This window comes from Melospiza georgiana, chromosome 31 (assembly GCF_028018845.1).
Source record: "Melospiza georgiana isolate bMelGeo1 chromosome 31, bMelGeo1.pri, whole genome shotgun sequence".
NCBI lineage: Eukaryota > Metazoa > Chordata > Aves > Passeriformes > Passerellidae > Melospiza > Melospiza georgiana.
Window position 1 is genome coordinate 1,287,352 of NC_080460.1, and position 21,482 is coordinate 1,308,833.

The 21,482-nt window shown below is 54.0% G+C and overlaps 2 protein-coding genes across 3 annotated transcripts in view; one reads left to right on the plus strand and one right to left on the minus strand.

Annotated features, from left to right (window-relative positions):
* The window catches only part of XPO7 (exportin 7), a 55,011-nt gene extending 46,491 nt beyond the window's left edge, over positions 1–8,520 (minus strand). For both annotated transcript variants that reach the window (XM_058042520.1, XM_058042519.1), the window contains exons 1-3: positions 8,436–8,520; positions 2,216–2,362; positions 328–421 (exon numbers count right to left, since the gene is read on the minus strand). In XM_058042520.1, coding sequence (XP_057898503.1) covers positions 328–421; positions 2,216–2,362; positions 8,436–8,453 — 259 coding nt within the window. In that variant the 5' untranslated portion in view covers positions 8,454–8,520. The remainder of the gene's footprint in view (positions 1–327; positions 422–2,215; positions 2,363–8,435) is intronic.
* Positions 8,521–10,195: 1,675 nt separating this feature from the next.
* On the plus strand, positions 10,196–19,167 carry DOK2 (docking protein 2). The gene is made up of 5 exons (XM_058042513.1): positions 10,196–10,258; positions 13,340–13,621; positions 14,896–14,986; positions 16,379–16,560; positions 18,340–19,167. The coding sequence occupies exons 1-5, from the start codon at positions 10,196–10,198 to the stop codon at positions 19,165–19,167; spliced, it is 1,446 nt and encodes a 481-aa protein (XP_057898496.1).
* The last annotated feature ends 2,315 nt before the right edge of the window (positions 19,168–21,482 follow it).

A 21,482-nucleotide genomic window follows, 5' to 3' on the forward strand; every position in this document is an offset into this window, starting at 1 on the left:
CCAAAGACTTTTAGGACAATCTCAAGGGTTTTTAAGACAACCCCAAGGCTTTTGGACAATCCCAAGGATTTTTAGGACAATCCCAAAGGTTTTTAGGACAATCTCAAGGATTTTTAGGACAATCCCTAGGATTTTTTGGGTCAACCCCAAAGGTTTTTAGGACAATCTCAAGGATTTTTTAGGACAGCCCCAAGAATTTTTAGGACAACCCCAAGAATTTTTAGGACAATCCCAAGGATTTTTGGGACAATCCCAAGGATTTTTGGCCAATCCCAAAGGCTTTTAGGACAATCCCAAGGATTTTTGGGACAATCCCAGGGCACTCACGGATGTCGATGCGCTGCTCCAGGGGCAGGGGGTTGTTTGTGCGCGACACCAGTTTGGTAAGGCAGGTGGCCGCCAGCAACTGGGAGTAGGAGGACTGGAAAAAAAGGGGAAAAAATTAAAAAAAAAACCCAAAAAAAACAAAACAAAAGAATTTTAATTCATGGGAAGCAAAATTCATGAAATTTTATTTAATTCATGGAATTTTAACTCATGGCTTTGAAGCAAATTGCAGCCCAGGAGCTGAAAGGAAGCAGCTCCCACCTCGGAAGGATGTGGGTGAAGGACATTCCACAAATTCCACAAATTTACTGGGAGAAAATCCCCAAGGTTTTACAGGAATTCACAGGAATTTTGCAGGAATTTGCAAGAATTTACAGGGATTATGAAAGAATTTACAAGAATTTACAGGAATTTAGCAGGAATTTTGCAGCAATGTATAGGGATTGACAGGAATGTTGCAGGAATTTACAGGAATTTTGCAGCAATTCTGCAGAAACTCCACACGAATTTTTGGGATGTGGAATTCCAGGATTTTGGGGAATTTGGGGATGTGGAATTCCACAATTTTGGGGAATTCTGGGGAATATTTGGGATGTGGAATTCCATGACTTTGGGGGATTTTTGGGATGTTGAATCCCATGATTTTTGGGGAACTTCTGAGATGTAAAAATCCACAATTCGGGGCAATTTTGGGATGTGGAATTCCAGGATTTTGGGCAATTTTTGGGATGTGGAATCCCATTATTTTTGGGAAATTTCTGGGATATGGAATTCCATGATTTTGGGGAATTTGGGGATGTGGAATCCCATGACTTTAGGGAATGTTGGGGACGTGGAATCCTATGATTCTGGGGAATTTTTGGGATGTGGAATTCCAGGATTTTGGGGAATTTTTGGGGAATTTCTGGGAATGTCTGGGATGTGAAATTCCAAGACTTTAAGGAATTTTTGGGACGTGGAATTCCACAATTTTAGGGAATGTTTGCGATGTGGAATTCCAGGATTTTGGGGGACGTTTGGGACGTGGAAATCCACAATTCGGGGCAATTTTTGGGATGTGGAATCCCAGGATTTTGGGGAATTTGGGGATGTGGAATTCCACAACTTTAGGGAATATTTGGGATGTGGAATTCCATGATTTTGGGGAATTTTTGGGCATGTTTGGGAATATTTGGGTTGTACTCACGCTGCCTCTCTCGAGCAGCAGCTGGCACTTGGGGAATGTTGCTGAACTCCACCAGGGCATGGAATTCCAGGATTTTTGGGGAATTTTTGGGAATTCTGGGGAATTTTTGGGGATAATTTGGGAATATTTATGATTTACTTATGCTGCCTGTCTCGAGCAGCAGCTGGCACTTGGGGAATGTTGGTGAACCCCACCAGGGCATGGAATCCCACGATTTTAGGGAATTTTTGGGAATATTTAGGGAATATTTATGATTTACTCACGCTGCCCCTCTCGAGCAGCAGCTGGCACTTGGGGCTGTCAGTGAACCCCACCAGGACATGGAATTCCAGGATTTTTAGGGAATTTTTGGGAATATTTTGGGAATATTTATGATTTACTCACGGTGCCCCTCTTGAGCAGCAGCTGGCACTTGGGGCTGTCAGTGAATCCCACCAGGACATGGAATCCCAGGATTTTGGGGAATGTTTGGGAATATTCTGGGAATATTTTGGGGAATTTTTGGGGATAATTTGGGAATATTTGGGGTGTACTCACGCTGCCCCTCTCGAGCAGCAGCTGGCACTTAGGGAATGTTGGTGAACCCCACCAGGACATGGAATTCCATGATTTTGGGGAATTTTTGGGGATATTTTAGGGAATTTTTGGGGATATTTTGGGGATATTTTGGGGATATTTTGGGGATATTTCTGGTGTACTCACGCTGCCCCTCTCGAGCAGCAGCTGGCACTTGCTCAGGCAGTCGGGGCTGTTGGTGAACTCCACCAGGGCCTTCTCGGCCTGCAGGCGCGTGCCCGTGTCCGTGGTCTCATAGAGCTGCTTGCACAGGTTCTCCAGCTGGGCCAGGCTCTAAAGGGGCAAACAGGGACACGGCACAGTGTGGGCAAAGGGGGAATAATGGGGGAAAACGGGGGGAAAAATGGGGGAAAAAACAGGGACACAGCACAGCGTGAGACACAGCACGGCGTGGGCAAAGGGGAATAACGGGGAGAAATAATGGGGGAAAACGGGGGGAAAAATGGGGAAAAAACAGGGGGAAAACAGGGGGAAAACCAGGGAAAAATGGGGAAAAACAGGGGGAAAAACAGGGGAAAAACAGGGGAAAAACAGGGGGAAAAGGCAGGGAGAAAACGGGGGAAAAATAGGGAAAAATGAGGAAAAAACAGGGAAAAACCAGGGGGAAAACAAGGGAAAACAGGGGAAAATGGGGAAAAAACAGGGGAAAAACAGGGGGAAAACAGGGAAAAACCAGGGAAAAATGGGGAAAAGCCAGGGGGAAAACAGGGGAAAAACAGGGAAAAACCAGGGAAAAATGGGGAAAAGCCAGGGGGAAACAGGGAAGAAAGGGGAAAAAAAGGGAAAAAGCCGGGGGGAAAACAGGGGAAAAACAGGGAAAAACGGGGAAAAAACAGGGGAAAAACAGGGAAGAAAGGGGAAAAACCAGGGAAAAATGGGGAAAAGGCAGGGGGAAAACAGGGGAAAAACAGGGGAAACCAGGGAAAAACAGGGGAAAATGGGGAAAAGGCAGGGAGAAAACGAGGGGAAAACAGGGGAAAAAACAGGGGAAAAACAGGGAAAAAATGGGGAAAAAAACGGGGAAAAATGGGGGAAAACAGGGGGAAGTGGGGAAAACAGGGAAAAACCAGGGAGAAAACAGGGGAAAAACAGGGAGAAATGAGGGGAAAACAGGGAAGAAAGGGGAAAAACCAGGGAAAAATGGGGAAAAGGCAGGGGGAAAAGGCAGGGGGAAAACAGGGAAAAATGAGGAAAAAACAGGGAAAAAACAGGGGAAACCAGGGAGAAAACAGGGGGAAACCAGGGGGAAAAACAGGGGGAAACCAGGGGGAAAACAGGGAGAAAACAGGGGGAAACGGGGATAAAACAGGGGAAAAATGGGGGAAAAAACAGGGGGGAAAAAACAGGGGGAAACCAGGGAGAAAACAGGGAAAAATGGGAAAAACAGGGAAAAAATAGGGAAAAATGGGGAAAAACCAGGGGGAAACCAGGGAAAAAACAGGGAAAAACAGGGAAAAATGGGGAAAAGGCAGGGGAAAAACAGAGGAAAATGGGGAAAAACAGGGAGAAAACAGGGGAAAATGAGGAAAAAACAGGGGGAAAACAGGAGAAAAACAGGGGAAAACCAGGGAGAAACCAGGGAAAAATGGGGAAAAAACAGGGAGAAATGAGGAAAACACAGGGAGAAAACAGGGGAAAAAATGGGGAAAAACAGGGAAAAAAAACCCAGGGGTAAAGCCAGGGGGAAAACAGGGGAAAAACAGGGAAAAATGAGGAAAAAACCAGGGGGAAACAGGGAAAACCAGGCATTTTTATTCATCATTTCCACAAAATTCCATCATTTCTGTTTTCATCCACAAACTCCATAAATTTGGGATTTTTAACCCATAATTTCCATAAATTTGGGAGTTTTTATCCATAATTTCCACAAAATTTCCATAATTTTGGGAGTTTTCATCCATAATTTCCATAAAATTTCCATAATTTGGGTTTAAGGAAACACTTCAGGAAGAGGAATTTAAAGGAAAAAAATTGGAAAAATCTGCTTCCAAATGGGGAAAAAAAATTGAATTTATGAGGCTTCTCTGCTCCAATATTTTGGAAAATCCCCCAAAAATTCCCATTAAAACACAGAGAATAATTCCCAGCATTTTGGATTTTTTTTTGGGGGGGATAAAAACCAGGTGAAATCCAGAAAAAAATGGATTTAGGTTTCTTCATTCCAGGTAAAATCCACAAAAATTAATTCAGGGCTTCACCAAAGCAGGAAAAATTAAGGAAATTTTGATTTGGGTTTCATCATTCCAAGTAAAATCCAAAAAAAAAAAAAATGGATTTAGGTTTCTTCATTCCAGGTGAAATCCTATTTAAATAAAAAATTTAAATCAAAATTTCAATTAAAAATTATTTTAGGGCTTCACAAAACCAGGAAAAAATTCCTTAAAATTTGGATTTGTGCTTCATAATTCCAGATAAAATCCATTAAAAATAAAAATGTTGTGCCTCACAACTCCAGGAAAAATAAAGAAATATTGGATTTGGGTTTCTTCATTCCAGGTAAAATCCATAAAAATTATTTTTGGGCTTCACAAAACCACAAAAAATTATTTAAAATTGGATTTGTGCTTCATAATTCCACATAAAATCCATTAAAATTTTTGGGGTTTTCTTCAGGTAAAATCCATTAAAAATTATTTTAGGGCTTAGTCAAAGCAGGAAAAATTTCCTTAAAATTGGATTTGTGCTTCTTTATTCCAGGTAAAATCCATTAAAAATCATTTTAGGGCTTCACAAAACCACAAAAAATTCCTTAAAATTTGGATTTGAGCTTCATCAAACAAGGAAAAATTCTTTAAAATTGGATTTGTGCTTCATAATTCCAGATAAAATCCAGAAAAAATAAAAATTTTGTGCTTCACAACTCCAGGAAAAATCAAGAAAAATTGGATTTGGGTTTCTTCATTCCAGGTAAAATCCATTAAAAAAATTTTAGGGCTTCATCAAAGCAGGAAAAATCCATCAAAAATGAATTATTCAGGTTTCATCCCAGGGAATAAAATCTCTAAAAAATCTTTTTGGGCTCCAGCACAATCCCAGAATTGAATTTTTGGAAATTCCGAATTTCTCAATTCTGTTCCTAAAAATCTCAATATTCCCGAAGAATTTTCCATAAAAATCCACAGATTTTAAAGAATATCCCATAAAATTAAATGGGATTTTGGGTAGGAATTTTCCCCCGAAAAAATGGGAATTAAATGGGATTTTGAACAGGAATCTCCCTCTGGAAAAGGAGAAATTTAATGGAATTTTGAGGAGGAATTTCATGAGGAATTGCAGGAATTTCTCCCTGGAAAATGGGAATTAAATGGGATTTTGGGCAGGAATTTAATGAGAAATTAAATGGGATTTAATCTGGGACTTTGTGCAGGAATTCCTGGAGTAACTCTGAGTTCCCAAATCCTTTTTCCAGCCTGGGCTCAATTTTAGGCAATTTGGGGTCAATTTTGGGGCGTTTGAGGTCAATTTTAAGGTGTTTGGGGTCATTTTCAGGGGGTTTGGGGTCAATTTTAGGCAATTTGGGGTCAATTTTAGGGTGCTGGGTTGATTTCAGGCTGTTTGGGGTCAATTCCTTGGGGGACTTGTGGTCAATTTTAGGGTTTTGGGGTCAATTTTAGGGCATTTGGGGTCATTTTCAGGTTGTTTGGGACCAATTTCAGGGGGTTTGGGGTCAATTTTAGGGTTTGGGGTCAATTTTAGGGCGTTTGAGGTCAATTTTAAGGTGTTGGGGTCAATCTCAAGGGATTTGGGGTCAATTTTAGAAGGTTTAGGGTCAAGTTTAGAGTGTTGGGGGTCATTTTTAGAGGGTTTGGGACCAATTTCAGAGGGTTTGGGATCAATTTCAAGGGCTTTGGGGCCAATTTTAGGGTGCTTGGGGTCAATTTCAGAGATTTTTGGAGTCACTGAGAGGTTTCGGGGTCAATTCCAAAGGGTCTGGGGCCTCTCTCTGAGGGTTTGGGGTCAATTGGAGAGGTTTGGGGTCACTCCCAGAGGGTTCAGGGTCCATTTGAGAGGGCCTGGGGTCACTCCCTGAGGGTTTGGGGTCACTCTTAAGACGTTTTGGGGTGAATTTGAGAGGGTTTGGGGTGAATTTGAGAGGGTTTGGGGTCAAGTTCAGAGGGTTTGGGGTCAATTTGAGAGGGTTTGGGGTCAAGTTCAGAGGGTTTGGGGTCACTCTCAGAGACTTTCAAAGGGTTTTGGGTTCCCTCATTGGGGGTTTGAGCCCACTCAGAGGGTTTTGTTCCCTTCCTGATGGGTTCAGCTCCATTTCCCAGGGGTTCAGGGCCCTTTCCCAGGGGTTCAGATCCATTTCCCAGGGGTTCAGATCCATTTCCCAGGGGTTCAGGGCCATTTCCCAGGGGTTCAGGGCCATTTCCCAGGGGGTTCTGTCCCCTGGAACAGAACCTGGAACTTTCCCAGCCCTGATTTCCCTCCTCGCTCCTGCCCCGTCAACTTTTCCATTCTGAAATTCCCTTGAAACACCCAAAAGGAAAACCTTGCCCAAAGCTGAGTGTCCATAGGGCTGGGAAAGGAACCCAAACAGGTCTGGGAAAGGAACCCAAACCCTGCTGGGAAAGGAACCCAAACAGGGCTGGGAAAGGAACAGAACCAGGCAAGGAAAGGAACCAAACCTGGCTGGGAAATGACCCCAAACAGGGCAGAGAAATGATCCCAAACCTGGCTGGAAAAGGAACAGAACTGAGCAGGAAAAGGATCCCAAATAGGGCCGGGAAATGACCCCAAACCCAGCTGGGAAAGAAACCCAAACTGGGCAGGGAAAGGAACCAAACAGGGCTGAGAAATGATCCCAAACTGGACTCGGGAAGTAAAAATCCTGGCTGGGAAATGATCCCAAAGAGGGCTGGGAAAGAACAGAACCAGGCAGGGAAAGGATCCCAAACAGGACCTGGAAATGACCCCAAACCCGGCTGGGAAAGAAATAGAACCGGGCAAGGAAAGGAACCAAACTGGGCAGAGAAATGATCCCAAACAGGGCTGGGAAAGAAACCTGAACATGACTGGGAAAGGATCCCAAACTGGGCTGGGAAATGACCCCAAACAGGGCTGGGAAAGAAATAGAACCAGGCAAGGAAAGGAACATAAACAGGGCTGGGAAATGATCCCAAACTGGACTCAGAAAGGAACAGAACTGAGCAGGGAAAGGATCCCAAACCTGTCTGGGAAATGACCCCAAACCCAGCTGGGAAAGGATCCCAAACTGGGCTGGGAAAGGACCAGAACCAGGCAGGAAAAGGATCCCAAACAGGACCTGGAAATGACCCCAAACCCGGCTGGGAAAGAAATAGAACCAGACAAGGAAAGGAACCCAAACAGGGCAGAGAAATGATCCCAAACCTGTCTGGGAAATGACCCCAAACCCGGCTGGGAAAGGAACCCAAACTGGACTCGGGAAGGAAAAATCCTGGCTGGGAAATGATCCCAAACCTGGATGGAAAAGGAACAGAAGTGAGCAGGGAAAGGATCCCAAACAGGACCTGGAAATGACCCCAAACAGGGTTGGGAAAGGACCAGAACCAGGCAGGGAAAGGAACAGAACTGAGCAGGGAAAGGATCCCAAACCTGGCTGGGGAATGACCCCAAACCCGGCTGGGAAAGGAACAGAAATGACAGAAATGACCCCAAACCAGGCAGGAAAAGGATCCCAAACCTGTCTGGCAAATGACCCCAAACAGGGCAGAGAAATGATCCCAAACCTGGCTGGGAAACAAACAGAACCAGGCAATGAAAGGAACCCAAACTAGACTCGGAAAGGAACAGAACCCGGCCGGGAAATGACCCCAAACACGCCTGGCAAAGAAACAGAACCGGGCAGGGGAGGAACCCAAACCCAGCCGGGAACCGACCCCAAACCCGGCCGGGAACGGACCCGACCCGGGCCGGGCAAAGCCCCCAAACCCGGCCGGAATGACCCGACCCGGGCCGGGAGTGCCGAGATCCCGCAAGCCGCGATGCCCAGCCCGGAGCAAGGAGCGGATCCCAGCGCCGCCGGTGCCAGCGGCACGGCCGGGGCTCCCGAGGGGATAACGGGGATCCGAGCGAGCCCGTCCCGGGATCTCCGCACCGGGCACGGAGCGGAGGGACGGGGGGAGGGACGCGGGGACACGGCGGGGGCGCGATGGGGCCGGGAGGAGCCGCGGGCAGCCGGGGGGACCCTCGGAGAGGCCGCCGGGGGCCACGGGGGGAGCGCGGCCTGCGCGCCTGGGCCGCGCCGGGCCTGGCCGGGCCTGGCCGTGCGGGGCTCGGCCGCGCGGGCCGGGGGGGCGGCGCGGGGGTGCCGGGAGGGCGGCGGGCGGGCCCGGGCGAGCCCCGCGCTGCGGCCGGAGCTCACCTGCACATGATCCGCCATCTTGCCCCATTCATGCTCCGCTCGCGCCTCCGCCCCCGCCTGCGCCGGGCCCGGCGCCACCGCGTCCCCCCGCGCCGCCGCCCGCACCGCGCATGCGCCGCGCCGGGACCACGCCCCTCCCGCGCCTGCGCGCGCCGGAGCGACACGCCCCCTCCGCGCCCGCCCGGCCTATCCCGCGCCTGCGCGCGCCCGAAGGACACGCCCCTAAGGCGGAAACCACGCCCATCCCGGTGAGACCGCGCCCCCGTGTTTGTGCGGGGCCTGCGCGCGGCGCCGGGACACGCCCACAGCGGTCTGGCCACGCCCCCTCTGCGCGCGCGGCGCGCTACGTCTGACGTCACGGCGGCGGCGAGGGGCGGGGGGAGGAGGGAGGGGCGCGAGGCGGGTTTGTTGACACGGCCTTAAAGGGGCCGCGCACCCGGGGACAGCACGGGGACAACACGGGGACAACACGGGGACAGCACGGGGACAGAGCCGGGACAACGCGGGAACAGCGGGGACAGTGCAGGGACAGCACTGTGATCACTGGCACCAGCACGCCCCGTGCCACCGATGCCTCCAGTGTGACCAGTGTGACCTAACACCAGTGCCACCGGTGCCGCCAGTGTGACCTAACACCAGTATAACCAGTGCTCCCAGTCCCCCCAGTGTCACCACTGTCATCACGGTGAGCACTGCCACCGGTGTGAGCAGTGCCACGAGCGCCACCTGTTCCACCAGTGCTCCCAGTGCCCCCAGTGTCCTGCCCAGTGTTCGGTGTCCGCCCCCTTTGCTCCCAGTGCCCGTGCCCACACAGGGGCGTGTCCTCGGTGCCACGCCCACAGTGCCACACCCACCTGTCCCAAGTGCCACACCCACAGTGCCACACCCACGTGTCCCCTTGTCAGCAGTGCCACACCCATAGTGCCACACCCACGTGCCCTCGGTGCCACACCCACAGTGCCGCACCCAAATGTCCAGCTGTGCCAGATCCACCTATCTGCGGTGCCACACCCATAGTGCCACACCCAGGTGTCCCCAGTGCCACACCCACAGCGCCATGCCCACCTGTCTGGCTGTGCCACACCCCAATGTCCCCAATGTCACATCCATGTGTGTGCTGTGCCACTCCCCCGTGTCCCCAGCGCCACACCCACGGTGTCACACCCACCTGTCCCCAATGTCACACCCCTGTGTCCCCAATGTCACACCCCCGTGTCCCCAGCGCCACCCCCGTCTCCCCGTGGGGACCCACAGGAAGTCGCCGCGCTCAGGAAGCGGCAGAGCCCGGGCTGAGCGCGGCAGGGGTGGAACCCGCCTTGGTGACACCGCGGGGACACAGATCCCAGGACCCCTGGGACACTGAGGACACTCAGGGACACTTGGGGACACTCAGGACCCCCAGGACACTGCGGGCACTGTGGGCACTGCGGACACTTGGGACCCCCAGGACACTCTGGACGCTCCAGACTCTCGGGACGCGTTGGACACTTGGGGACACTCTGGACGCCAGACACTGCCGACACTGTGGACACTTGGGGACACTCTGGACACTGCTGACACTCTGGACACTCAGGACACTCGGGGACACTCAGGACACACCGGGCACTTGAGGAAACTCAGGACATTTGGGACACACCGGACACTTGAGGACAGGCCGGACACTTGGGACACTCGAGGACACTCGGGACAGGCCGGACACTCGGGGACACTTGAGGACATTTAAGGACACTCAGGACAGGCCGGACACACGGCCACTGGCCATGGAGGAGGCGGTGGTGAAGCAGGGCTGGCTGTACCTGCAGCTGCAGCAAACCTTCGGCAAGGTCAGCGGGACTGGGGGGAACCCACGGGAATGGGGTGAACCCCACAAAAATGGGGTGAATCCCTTGGGAATGGGGTGAATCCTGTGGGAATCAGGTGAATTCCATGGGAATGGGGTGAATCCTTTGGGAATGGGGTGAATCCTGTGATATTGGGGTGAATCCTACGGGAATGGGGTGAATCCCTTGGGAATGGAGTGAGTCCTGTGGGAATCAGGTGAACCCCACAAAAATGGGGTGAATCCCTTGGGAATGGGGTGAATCCCTTGGGAATCAGGTGAATCCCACGGGAATGGGGTGAATCCTACAGGAATGGAACGAATCCCATGGGAATGGGGTGAATTTCATGGGAACAGGGTCATCCCACCTGTTGATGCTCTGCTGTCCCTCAGCCACCATGAGGGGACAGGAGATGCTGGGGACACTTTGTACAGACCCCCAAAAGAGCTCTGCAGAGTTAGGAGGGGTGACAGATGTCACCTGGGGGGGATGGATGTGACCCCCAAGGCCACATTTGGGGACAGTTCCAGCCAGGGCATGATGGCTGCAGGCCCCAAAGCCACATTTGGGGACAACGATGGCTGCAGACCCCAAAGCCACATTTGGGGACAGTGACGGCTGCAGGCCCCAAAGTTGCGTTTGGGGACAGTGATGGCTGCAGACCCCAAAGCCACATTTGTGGACAATGATGGCTGCAGACCCCAAAGCCACATTTGGGGACAGTGACGGCTGCAGGCCCCAAAGCCTCATTTGGGGACAGTGACGGCTAAAGGCCCCAAAGCCTCATTTGGGGACAGTGATGGCTGCAGGCCCCAAAACCTCTTTTAGGGACAATGATGTCTGCAGGCCCCAAAGTTGCGTTTGGGGACAGTTCCAGCTGGGAGGTGACGGCTGCAGGCCCCAAAGCCATATTTGGGAACAGTGACGGCTGCAGGCCCCAAAACCTCATTTAGGGAACAGCGACGGCTGCAGGCCCCAAAGCCATATTTGGGAACAGTCACAGTTGCAGGCCCCAAAGCTGCATTTGGGGACAGTTCCAACCAGGGGATGAGGGCTGCAGGCCCCGAAGACACATTTGGGGACAGTGACGGCTGCAGGCCCCAAAACCTCATTTAGGGAACAGCGACGGCTGCAGGCCCCAAAGCCGCGCGGCTTCCGCTGCTGATAAAGGGCCGGGGTTGGGCAATGGCTGCGAGGGGGAAGGAGCTGAGGGAAGGAGCTGAGGGGCCTCTCCTGCCCCTCTCCCTTCTCTCCCTCCCCACAGAGCCCATCCCGAGGGGATCCAGCCACAGGAAGGGTGGGGATCCCATAACCCCATCCCAGGAAAAGGGAGCCGTGGGACTCTGAGCTGCCGGGGAGGTTTTGGGGACCCAGAGCTGACAGGGAGGTTTTGGGGAGGTTTTGGAGCCTCTTTCCCTGCCCCCACTTCCCCTCTGCCCTGGGGCCTCCTGCGCTCCCCAAACCCGGAACTGCTGCTGCTTTTGGGACAGAGCCTGAGAGATGAAAATTTGGGGTTTTTTAGGGAAAATGGAGCTGGAAGTTGTTCATGCCTTGTGGGGTGGGTGAGGCTGGGGTGCTGGAAAGGCTTTGCTGAGTGTCAAGGGTTTATCCAGGGATTTAAATCCCAATTTATGTCACCCCTCTATCTTCAGCCAGACCTTGCAGGGTTTTGCACCCTTGTCCTGCCTTGGGTAATCCTAAGCATGGTCCCAAGGGGATAAAAACTCCTGGGAAGGTAAAAACCCCTGGAAAGGTAAAACCATTCTGGAAAGGCAAAAATTTCTGGGGAAGTAAAAGTTTCTGGAAAGGTGAAAACTCCTGGGAAGGTAAAAAACCCTGGAAAGGTAAAACCATTCTGGATAGGTAAATCTCCTGGAAAGATAAAAAGTCCTGGGAAGGTAAAAACTCCTGGTAAAGTAAAAACCTCTGGGAAGGTAAAACCCTTCCAGAAAGGTAAAAACTCCTAGAAAGATAGAAAGTCCTGGAAAGGTAAAAAACCCTGGGAATGTAAAAATTCCTGGAAAAGTAAAAATTCCTGGAAAAGTAAAAATTCCTGGGAAGGTAAAAGTTCCTGGAAAGGTGAAAACTTATGGGAAGGTAAAAATTCCTGGAGAGGTGAAAAATCCTGGAAAGGCAAAAACTCCTGGGAAGGTAAAAACTCCTGGAGAGTTTAAAATGCTGGGAAAAGTAAAAGCTCCTGGGAAGGAAAAAAATCCCAGGGGAGGTCGAACCCTTTTGAGAAGGTAAAAACCCCAGGGAAGGTCAAATCCTTCTGGAAAGGTAGAACCTAGAAAAGGTAGAACCCCAAGGAAGGTAGAACCCTTTTGGGAAGATGAAAACCTCTGGGAAGGCAGAACCCCAGAAAAGGTAAAACCCCATGGGAGGTAGAACCCTTTTGGGAAAGTAAAAGCCCCAGGGAAGGTAGAACCCCATGGAAGGTCGAACCCCTTTGGGAAGGCAGACACCCCAGTTGTCCCCTGGCAGAAGTGGAAGAAGTTCTGGGCCAGGGAAGGTAAAAACCCCATGGAATGTAGAACCCCAGTGAAGGTCCAACGCTTTTGGGAAGGCAGAACCCCATGGAAGGTCGAACCCCAGGGAAGGTTGAACCCTTTTGGGAAGGTAGAACCTCATGGAAGGTCAAATCCCATTGGAAGGCAGAACCTCATGGAAGGTCGAACCCCAGGGAAGGTCGAATCCCAGGGAAGGTCGAGCCCTTTTGGGAAGATAGAACCCCATGGAAGGTCGAACCCCAGGGAAGGTCGAACCCCAGGGAAGGTCGAACCCTTTTGGGAAGGCAGAACCTCATGGAAGGTCAAATCCCATTGGAAGGCAGAACCCCATGGAAGGTCGAACCCCAGGGAAGGTCGAACCCTTTTGGGAAGGTAGAACCTCATGGAAGGTCGAACCCCAGGGAAGGTCGAACCCTTTTGGGAAGGTAGAACCTCATGGAAGGTCAAATCCCATTGGAAGGCAGAACCCCGTGGAAGGTCAAACCCCAGGGAAGGTCGAACCCCATGAAAGATAGAACCCCACAGAAGGTAGAACCCCTTTGGGAAGGCAGACACCCCGGTTGTCCCCCGGCAGAAGTGGAAGAAGTTCTGGGCCGTGCTGTACCGGGAAAGCCCGTGCTCCACGGCGCGCCTGGAGCTGCAGGAGGGCCCCGAGCGGCAGCGCAAGGCCGAGGGCGGCCGGCGCCTGGTGCGGCTCAGCGACTGCGTGCACGTGGCCGAGGCGGGCGGCGACGCCTCCTGCCCCAAGGACACCGTGCCCTTCCTGCTGGAGACCACGGAGCGGAGATTCCTGCTGGCTGCTGATGGCGCTGAGGCGGCCGAATGGATCCAGCGGCTCTGCGAGCTGGCGTTCCCGGTACGGCCCGAGAGCGGCTGGGGAACGGGGGATCCACTGGGGGGGATCCACTGGGGTGGGTGGGATCCGCTGGGGTGGGTGGGATCTGCTGGGGTGGGTGGGATCTGCTGGGGTGGGTGGGATCCACTGGAATGGGTGGGATCTGCTGTGGTGGAGGGGATCCACTCAGATGGATGGGATCTGCCAGGGTGGAGGGGATCTGATAGAATGGATGGGATCCACCGGGGTGGGTGGGTTCCACTGGGTTTGGTGGGATGCACTGGGGTGGGTGGGATCTGCTGGGGTGGGTGGGATCCACGGGGATGGGTGGGATATAGCAGGGTGGGTGGGATCTACCGGGGTGGATGGGATCCACTGCCAGGATGGAGGAGATCCATTGGGGTGGATGGGATCTGATAGAATGGATGGGATCTGCCATGGTGGATGGGATCCACTGGGGTGAGTGGGATCCACTGGGGTGAGTGGGATCCACCAGGATAGATGGGATCCCCTGGGATGGATGGGATCCACTGGGATGGAAGGGATCCACCAGGATGAATGAGATCCACTGGGGTTCGTGGGATCACTGAGTTGGATGTGATCTGCTGGGATGGATGGGATACAGTGGGATAGGTGGGATGGATGGGATCTGGGATCCACCAGGGTGGATGAGGTGTGCTAGAATGGATGGGACCCACCACAATGGATGGGATCCAGTGGGACGGGTGGGATCTGCTGAGCTGGATGGGATGCACAGGATTGGATGGGATCCACTGGGATGGATGGGATCCACTGGGATGGATGGGATGCATTGGGATGTATAGGATCCATGGGGATGGATGGGATGCACGGGGATGGATGGGATGCACGGGGATGGATGGGATGCATTGGGATGTATAGGATCCATGGGGATGGATGGGATCCACGGGGATGGATGGGATGCACGGGGATGGATGGGATGCATTGGGATGTATAGGATCCATTGGGATGTATAGGATCCATGGGGATGGATGGGATCCACTGGGATGGATGGGATCCACTGGGATGGATGAGATCCACGGGGATGGATGGGATCCACGGGGATGGTTGGGATCCTCCAGGATGGATGGGATCCACTGGGATGGATGGGATCCACTGGGATGGATGGGATCCACGGGGACGGATGGGATTCATTGGGGATGTATAGGATCCACGGGGATGGATGGGATCCATGGGGATGGATGGGATCCACTAGGATGGGTGGGATCCGCGGGGATGGATGGGATCCCTCACCTGCCTCTCTTGCCCCGGGGCAGAGGAGCCGGGAGGAGCCGGGAGCAGCCAAGGAGGGCACGGAGGGCGAGTTCTCCATGGAGGAAAATTCCCTGTACAGCTCTCGGGGCAAAGGTGGGAGCGGGGCTGGGGCTGTGTGGGGTGGGGAAATCTCCTCCCCCAAAAGCCTCTTCCTGTCTGTGGGGCCGGCTGGGTGCGCTATCAGCTGTGGTCAGCCTGGCCAGCCCTTATCAGCCGGACACTGCTGGCCTGGCTGGAGGGGTCACCCACAGCCCTTCTGCAGGGTGGGACGCGTGTCCAGTGTCCACTCTGTCCATCCCCAGCTGGCCTGGACCTGTCTGTTCCAGTTTGAGGGTCACTCTGTGGGGTGGGACACGTGGGGCTTGTCACGGCCGTGGGTCACTCACAGCCCCTCTGCAGGGTGGGTTGTTCACCCTGTCCATCCCAGCTGGCCTGGACCCATCTGTCCTGGTTTGGGGGTCACTCTGTGGGGTGGGACACGTGTCCAGCACCAGCTGTGTCCAGGGCTCCAACCTGAGGGTCCCTCACAGCCCCTCTGCAGTGTCCAACACCGTGTCCATCCCCAGTTGGCCTGGACCCAGCTGTCCCGGTTTGGGGGTCACTCTGTGGGGTGGGACACGTGTCCAGTGCTGTGTCCATCCCAGCTGGCCTGGAGCCATCTGTCCTGGCTTGGGGGGTCATTCACACCCTCTCTGTAGGGTGGGACATGTGTCCAGTCTGTCCTGGCTTGGGGGTCACCCTCGACCCTTCTCCATGGTGGGACACATGTCCAGTGTCCACCCTGTCCATCCCAGCTGGCCTGGAGCCCTCTGTCCTGGTTTGGGGGTCACTCTGTGGGGTGGGACACGTGTCCAGCACCAGCTGTGTCCGGGACTCCAGTCTGGGGGTCCCTCATAGCCCCTCTGTGGTGTGGGACCCGTGTCCATCCCCAGCTGGCTTGGACCCCTCTGTCCTGGCTTGGGGGTCACTCACAACCCTTCTCCAGGGTGGGACATGTGTCCAGTGTCCACCCTGTCTATCCCAGCTGGCCTGGAGGAGGCTGTTCTAGCTTGAGGGTCACTCTGCAGGGTGGGACACGTGTCCAGCACCAGTTGTGTCCAAGGCTCTGGCCTGGGGGTCACTCCCAGCCCCTCTGTGGTGTGGGACACGTGTCCAACATTATGTCCCTCTCAGCTGGCCTGGAGCAGCCTCTCCTGGCTCGAGGGTCACTCACAGCCCCTCTGTGGGGTGGGACCCATGTCCAATGTCCACTCTGTCCATCCCCAGCTGGCCTGGAGCCCTCTGTCCTGGCCTGGGGGTCACTCTGTGGTGTGGGACCCGTGTCCAACACCGTGTCCATCCCCAGCCGGCCTGGAGCAGGCTGCCCCGGTTTGGGGGTCACTCTGAGGGGTGGGACATGTGTCCAGCACCAGCTGTGTCCGGGGTTCTGGCCTGGGGGTCACTCTGAGGGGTGGGACCCATGTCCAACGCCGTGTCCATCCCCAGCCGGCCTGGAGCAGGCGTTTGAGGTGACCGTGCGGGTGACGCCGTCGTCGCAGCGCTGCCGCCTCCGGGGCCGCTGCATCCTGCGGGCGGGCGAGGAGGCGCTGGAGCTGCGGCACCCTCAGAGCCAGGAGCTGCTCTCCAGCTGGCCCTACCGCTTCCTGCGCCGCTTCGGCCGCGACAAGGTCAGTGTGTGCCACCGGGGCCGGGCTGGGCATGGCCTGGGCGCCGCGGGGACTGACCCTGCCTGTTTTGGGGAGATAATCTACGGGGATAAATCACAGTATAACCGGATGGAACGTGCCTGGGCTGGTCTGGCCTTGCTGCTTGACCAAGGGCGGTAGCTGGGGTGGTTTCACCTCAGAGACACCTTTGGCTGAGCTGGATGTTGCAGCAGGCACAGGGGACAAGTCCAGGCAAACAGGAACTCAGGGTTACCTCTGGTGGAAAGGCTTTAGGTGAGGTGAAGGAAAAGGAGATGGGTCCTGCTGGAGGGTTTGATCCAGAGCTTTATTCCTGGCACACAGACTCCAACAAAACCCCAAACTGTTGCCCGATTGATAAATGACACAAAACTCGGATAAGTTTTGTGGGTGCTTCATTAAGGGCCCGGGGAGCTTGGGGGACTCACGTCCCAAAGTCCGAGCCCCCAAATTCACGTATGGGTGCTTCCCTCTTATACATGCGATTCACAACAAAGTCTCCAAGAAACAGTTCCCCGTTCCCCTTGCCTGGTCACAGACCCCTTGTGATACATTCCTTGGTTCACAAACAAGATCATTAATCCTCTGCTTATCTTATTCTAAGAGCATTGTATGCTGCCTCCAGACAGGTTAGCATTCTTACTTTCCTGCACTAGTTTAATTATTTATTAAATCCCTAAGACTACCTGCTAGGTTACACACAAAACCCAACACACTTTCAACGGCTACAAAACTACTTTTTAACAAACCAGTTCACACACAACTCACTATAATTAAATATTTTGCTAAATTTCATTTCTTTTCCAACAAAACAACGTGGTGCCATGTCTTTTAAGCCCGGGGAGAGGGGCAGGGAAGGGGTAGGGGTCCCACCAACCAGGTAAGGGGGGGAAGTCTCAGGGGACAATGACACCTGGATGGCTCAATGTCCCCAGGGCTGAGAGGCATCTTTTGAACTTTGCCAATCACACAATGTCCTTGCTGGCACACCGAGATTGGTGGACAGCACTCAGTAGGGGCAAGGGAAGGGGAAGGGAGAGGGTATTGGCACACCTGGGAAAGGAACTGGGATAGCTGAAACAGGCTATTACATCACACTGCAACAATAATCAAAACTCCACAACTTTGTGACAGTTGTAAAGCCGGGATGTTTGTTACAGCACTGGACTCATGTGGGAATCGTTCCCCTGAAATGACACGTGTGCCTCTGGGAACTTCAGGTTCCTTTTTATCCCCCTCTCAGACACACATACATACAGTTTCACAATAGGTTGTGAAAGGGACAAGATGGGCACCACGGTGCTGGCACCTGTGTTTTGTGGAGATAATCAAAACTCCACAGCTTTGTGAAAGTTGTAAAGCTGGTGTGTTTATTACAGCGCTGGACGCATGTGGGAATTGTTCCCTCAAAATGATATGTGGGAACTTCAGGTCCCTTTTTATCCCCCTCTCAAATACATATGCACACAATTTCACACTAGGTTCATACATATTCATTTTTACGAATTTTGTGTGATATTTGCCTCTAGTTCTTTTTTATCAGAATTCCTAGGTCAGGTTGAGCTGCTCTCACAGCAGTCTCTGTCTCCTCCCCCTTATGTCTGTCCTTCACTGAAGCAGTTTCCCTGAGCCTAGGTTCTGCAGTCAGGCTAAATAGCCATGTTTTCCAACCACAGACTCAACTCAAAAATGTACATTTCACCAAAACCAAAATGAATTTCCACCCTGGAAAACTTCCACTTCGCCTCATGCCCTCCACAGGTCACCTTCTCCTTCGAGGCCGGCCGGCGCTGCGCGTCCGGAGAGGGCAACTTCGAGTTCGACACCAGGCAGGGCAACGAGATCTTCCAGGCCATCGAGGCGGCCATCGAGCTCCAGCGGGGCCGGGGGGGCCCCTCGGACGAAGCCCCGCGGCCGCCGGACCACGCCAGGACACCCAGCTGGGCACCAGGCCACGAGGAGCCCAAGGGTCCCTCCGGGGACCCCAAGGTGCCCAAAGGGGAGGGCAAGGTGCCCAAGGGCAGGTTGGTGATGCCCCCCGGCGCTGGGGAGGGCTCGGGGCCGTCGCAGGTGTCACGGGGTGGGGATTGTCCCTACGCCGAGCCCCGCGATTCGCTGCGCCCGCCCGACAAGGCCCGCAGGCCGGACGGCGCCCGGGTGGAGTCCGAGTACGCCGTGCCCTTTGACGCCATCGCCAAGGCCTTGCTGGCGCGCCAGTTCGGCGCCCTGGGCTGTGCCCACGAGGGGCTCCCCGAACCCCCCAGCGTCCCCAGGGATGCTCAGCAGCCCCCTGGCCGCCCCACGGCCCCCAAACCCGAGCACATCTACGACGAGCCCGAGGGGCTCTCGGGGCTCTCGGGGCTCTCGGGGCTCTCGCTCTACGATGAGCCCGAGGAGGTGAAGGGCGAGGCCTGGAGGCTGCAGGCGGCCCCCGAGGAGCCCCCCGGGCTCGGCTCTCCCTACAACGCCCAGCGCGACGACTACGCTGTCCCCAAGAGGCCCTTCCTGCTGCAGGGCAAGGAGTGGCTCGGCGACAGCGACTATGACAACGTGGCCCTCAGGGTGGCCAAGAAGAGGAACCTGCAGTGAGCGGCGGCAGCGGGGGAGAGCAGGAGGGGACGCCCCAAATCCCCCCAGTCAGGCTTTACCCCATCCCAGGGAGAGCTGAGACACCCCGAGCTCAGGGCAGCCGGGGATGGCGAGGGGGCACAGCTGGGGAGTGGCAGGGGACACCAGGGAGGTGGCAGGGGACACCTGAGGGTGGCAGGGGACACCAGGGAGGTGGCAGGGGACACCTGAGGGTGGCAGGGGACACCAGGGAGGTAGCAAGGGACATCTGGAAGCGCTGGCTGTGCCCACTGGAGGGCAGTGCGAACCCACCGGAGCAGCGGCGCTCTGGCAGCCGCAGCCCCGGGACCCCAAAGGCCGCTCGAGCAGCGGCTCTGCCCCGCTCATCCCCTCGGGATGCGCTTCCAGGGGCGGCTGGAGAGGGAGTGGGCTTGGGGGCTCAGCTGGGTGTGCTTCCCTAAGGATGGACATCCCAAATCTTCCCGAGATGGACATCCTAAATCCCTCAGTATGGACATCCCAGATCCCCAGCATGGACATCGCAAATCCTCCAGGGATGGGCATCCCAAATCCCCCTGGAATGGAATGGACATCCCAAATATTCCAGGGACGGACATATCAAATTCCCAGGATGGACATCCCAAATCTCACAGGATGGACATCCCAAATCTCACAGGATGGACATCCCAAATCCCTCTAGACAATGGACATCCCAAATCTCACAGGATGGACATCCCAAATCCCCCAGGATGGACATCCCAAATCCCACAGGATGGACATCCCAAATCCCCCAGGATGGACATCCCAAATCTCACAAGATGGACATCCCAAATCCCACAGGATGGACATCCCGAATGCCCCAGGATGGACATCCCAAATCCCCCAGGATGGACATCCCAAATCCCCCAGGATGGACATCCCAAATCCCCCAGGACGGACATCCCGAATCCCACAGGATGGACATCCCAAATCCCTCTAGACAATGGACATCCCAAATCCCCCAGGATGGACATCCCGAATCTCACAGGATGGACATCCCAAATCCCCCAGGATGGACATCCCGAATCTCGCAGGATGGACATCCCAAATCTCACAGGATGGACATCCCAAATCCCCCAGGGATGCAGATCCCACCCCATGGGATGGGCAGTGCTCATTCCAGGGGTGCAGATCCCATCCCTGAGCCCTCCCGTGCCCCCACACAGCTCCCAGTGCTCCCAGTACGTCCCAGTGCCACGGCAGCACTGGATCCTTCCCTGCCCAGAGGTTCCTCCCCCCCTTGCTCAGCAAACCCACAAATTCTGTGTGTTTCAGCATCACTTTTGGTTTTAATTCTCTTTATAAATGCACTTTCCAACCCCTCTGAATTCCAGATGGAAAACTGGGCTTTATTTTCATGGCTGGCTGCAGTCCTTCCAGTGCAAACCAGTACACAGCCATGGGGTCCTTTTCCTTTTCCTTTCCTTTCCCCCTTTCCTTTCCCCTTTTCCTTTCCCCTTTTCCTTTCCCCTTTTCCTTTCCCCTTTTCCTTTCCCCCTTTCCTTTCCTTTCCTTTCCTTTCCTTTCCTTTCCTTTCCTTTCCTTTCCTTTCCTTTCCTTTCCTTTCCTTTCCTTTCCTTTCCTTCCCTTCCCTTCCCTTCCCTTCCCTTCCCTTCCCTTCCCTTCCCTTCCCTTCCCTTCCCTTCCCTTCCCTTCCCTTCCCTTCCCTTCCCTTCCCTTCCCTTCCCTTCCCTTCCCTTCCCTTCCCTTCCCTTCCCTTCCCTTCCCTTCCCTTCCCTTCCCTTCCCTTCCCTTCCCTTCCCTTCCCTTCCCTTCCCTCCTTTTCCCCCCTTTGCTTTTCCCTCCTCATCTTCCTCCTCCTCCTCCTCTTCCCAACCCCTCCAGCCTTTCCTGGGGTACATCCAGCCTCTCAAGCAGCCCCACCCCAATTCCCACGGGATTTCCCTGGATCCCTCTGTGCCCAGAACCCCCCTGAGACCCCCAAGCCCCATCCCCACCTCGGGATCCCGGTTCCTCAGGTTTTCCATGGAAAGCTCGGCCATTCCATGAATTATTTATAAACCTCTCTCAATCAAAGGCGAGGCTCAGGTGCTGCAGTTCATTTCCTGGATCCTGAGACTCCAATTAATGAGCCAAATTAAGTGGTTTTGATAAGAGATGCTGATTAAAGCTCCAGGTCCATCGTTGCGTGCCAGGTTGGATGCATTGGGGGGAATGGGGTGCACAGGTGGGATCCTGCTCCAGGTGGGATCACACAGGGAAAAACCCCTACAAGGGGTCCAAAATAAAGGGAAAAGTCTCCAGCAGGATTTTCCACGTGGGATTAAGGAAAATCA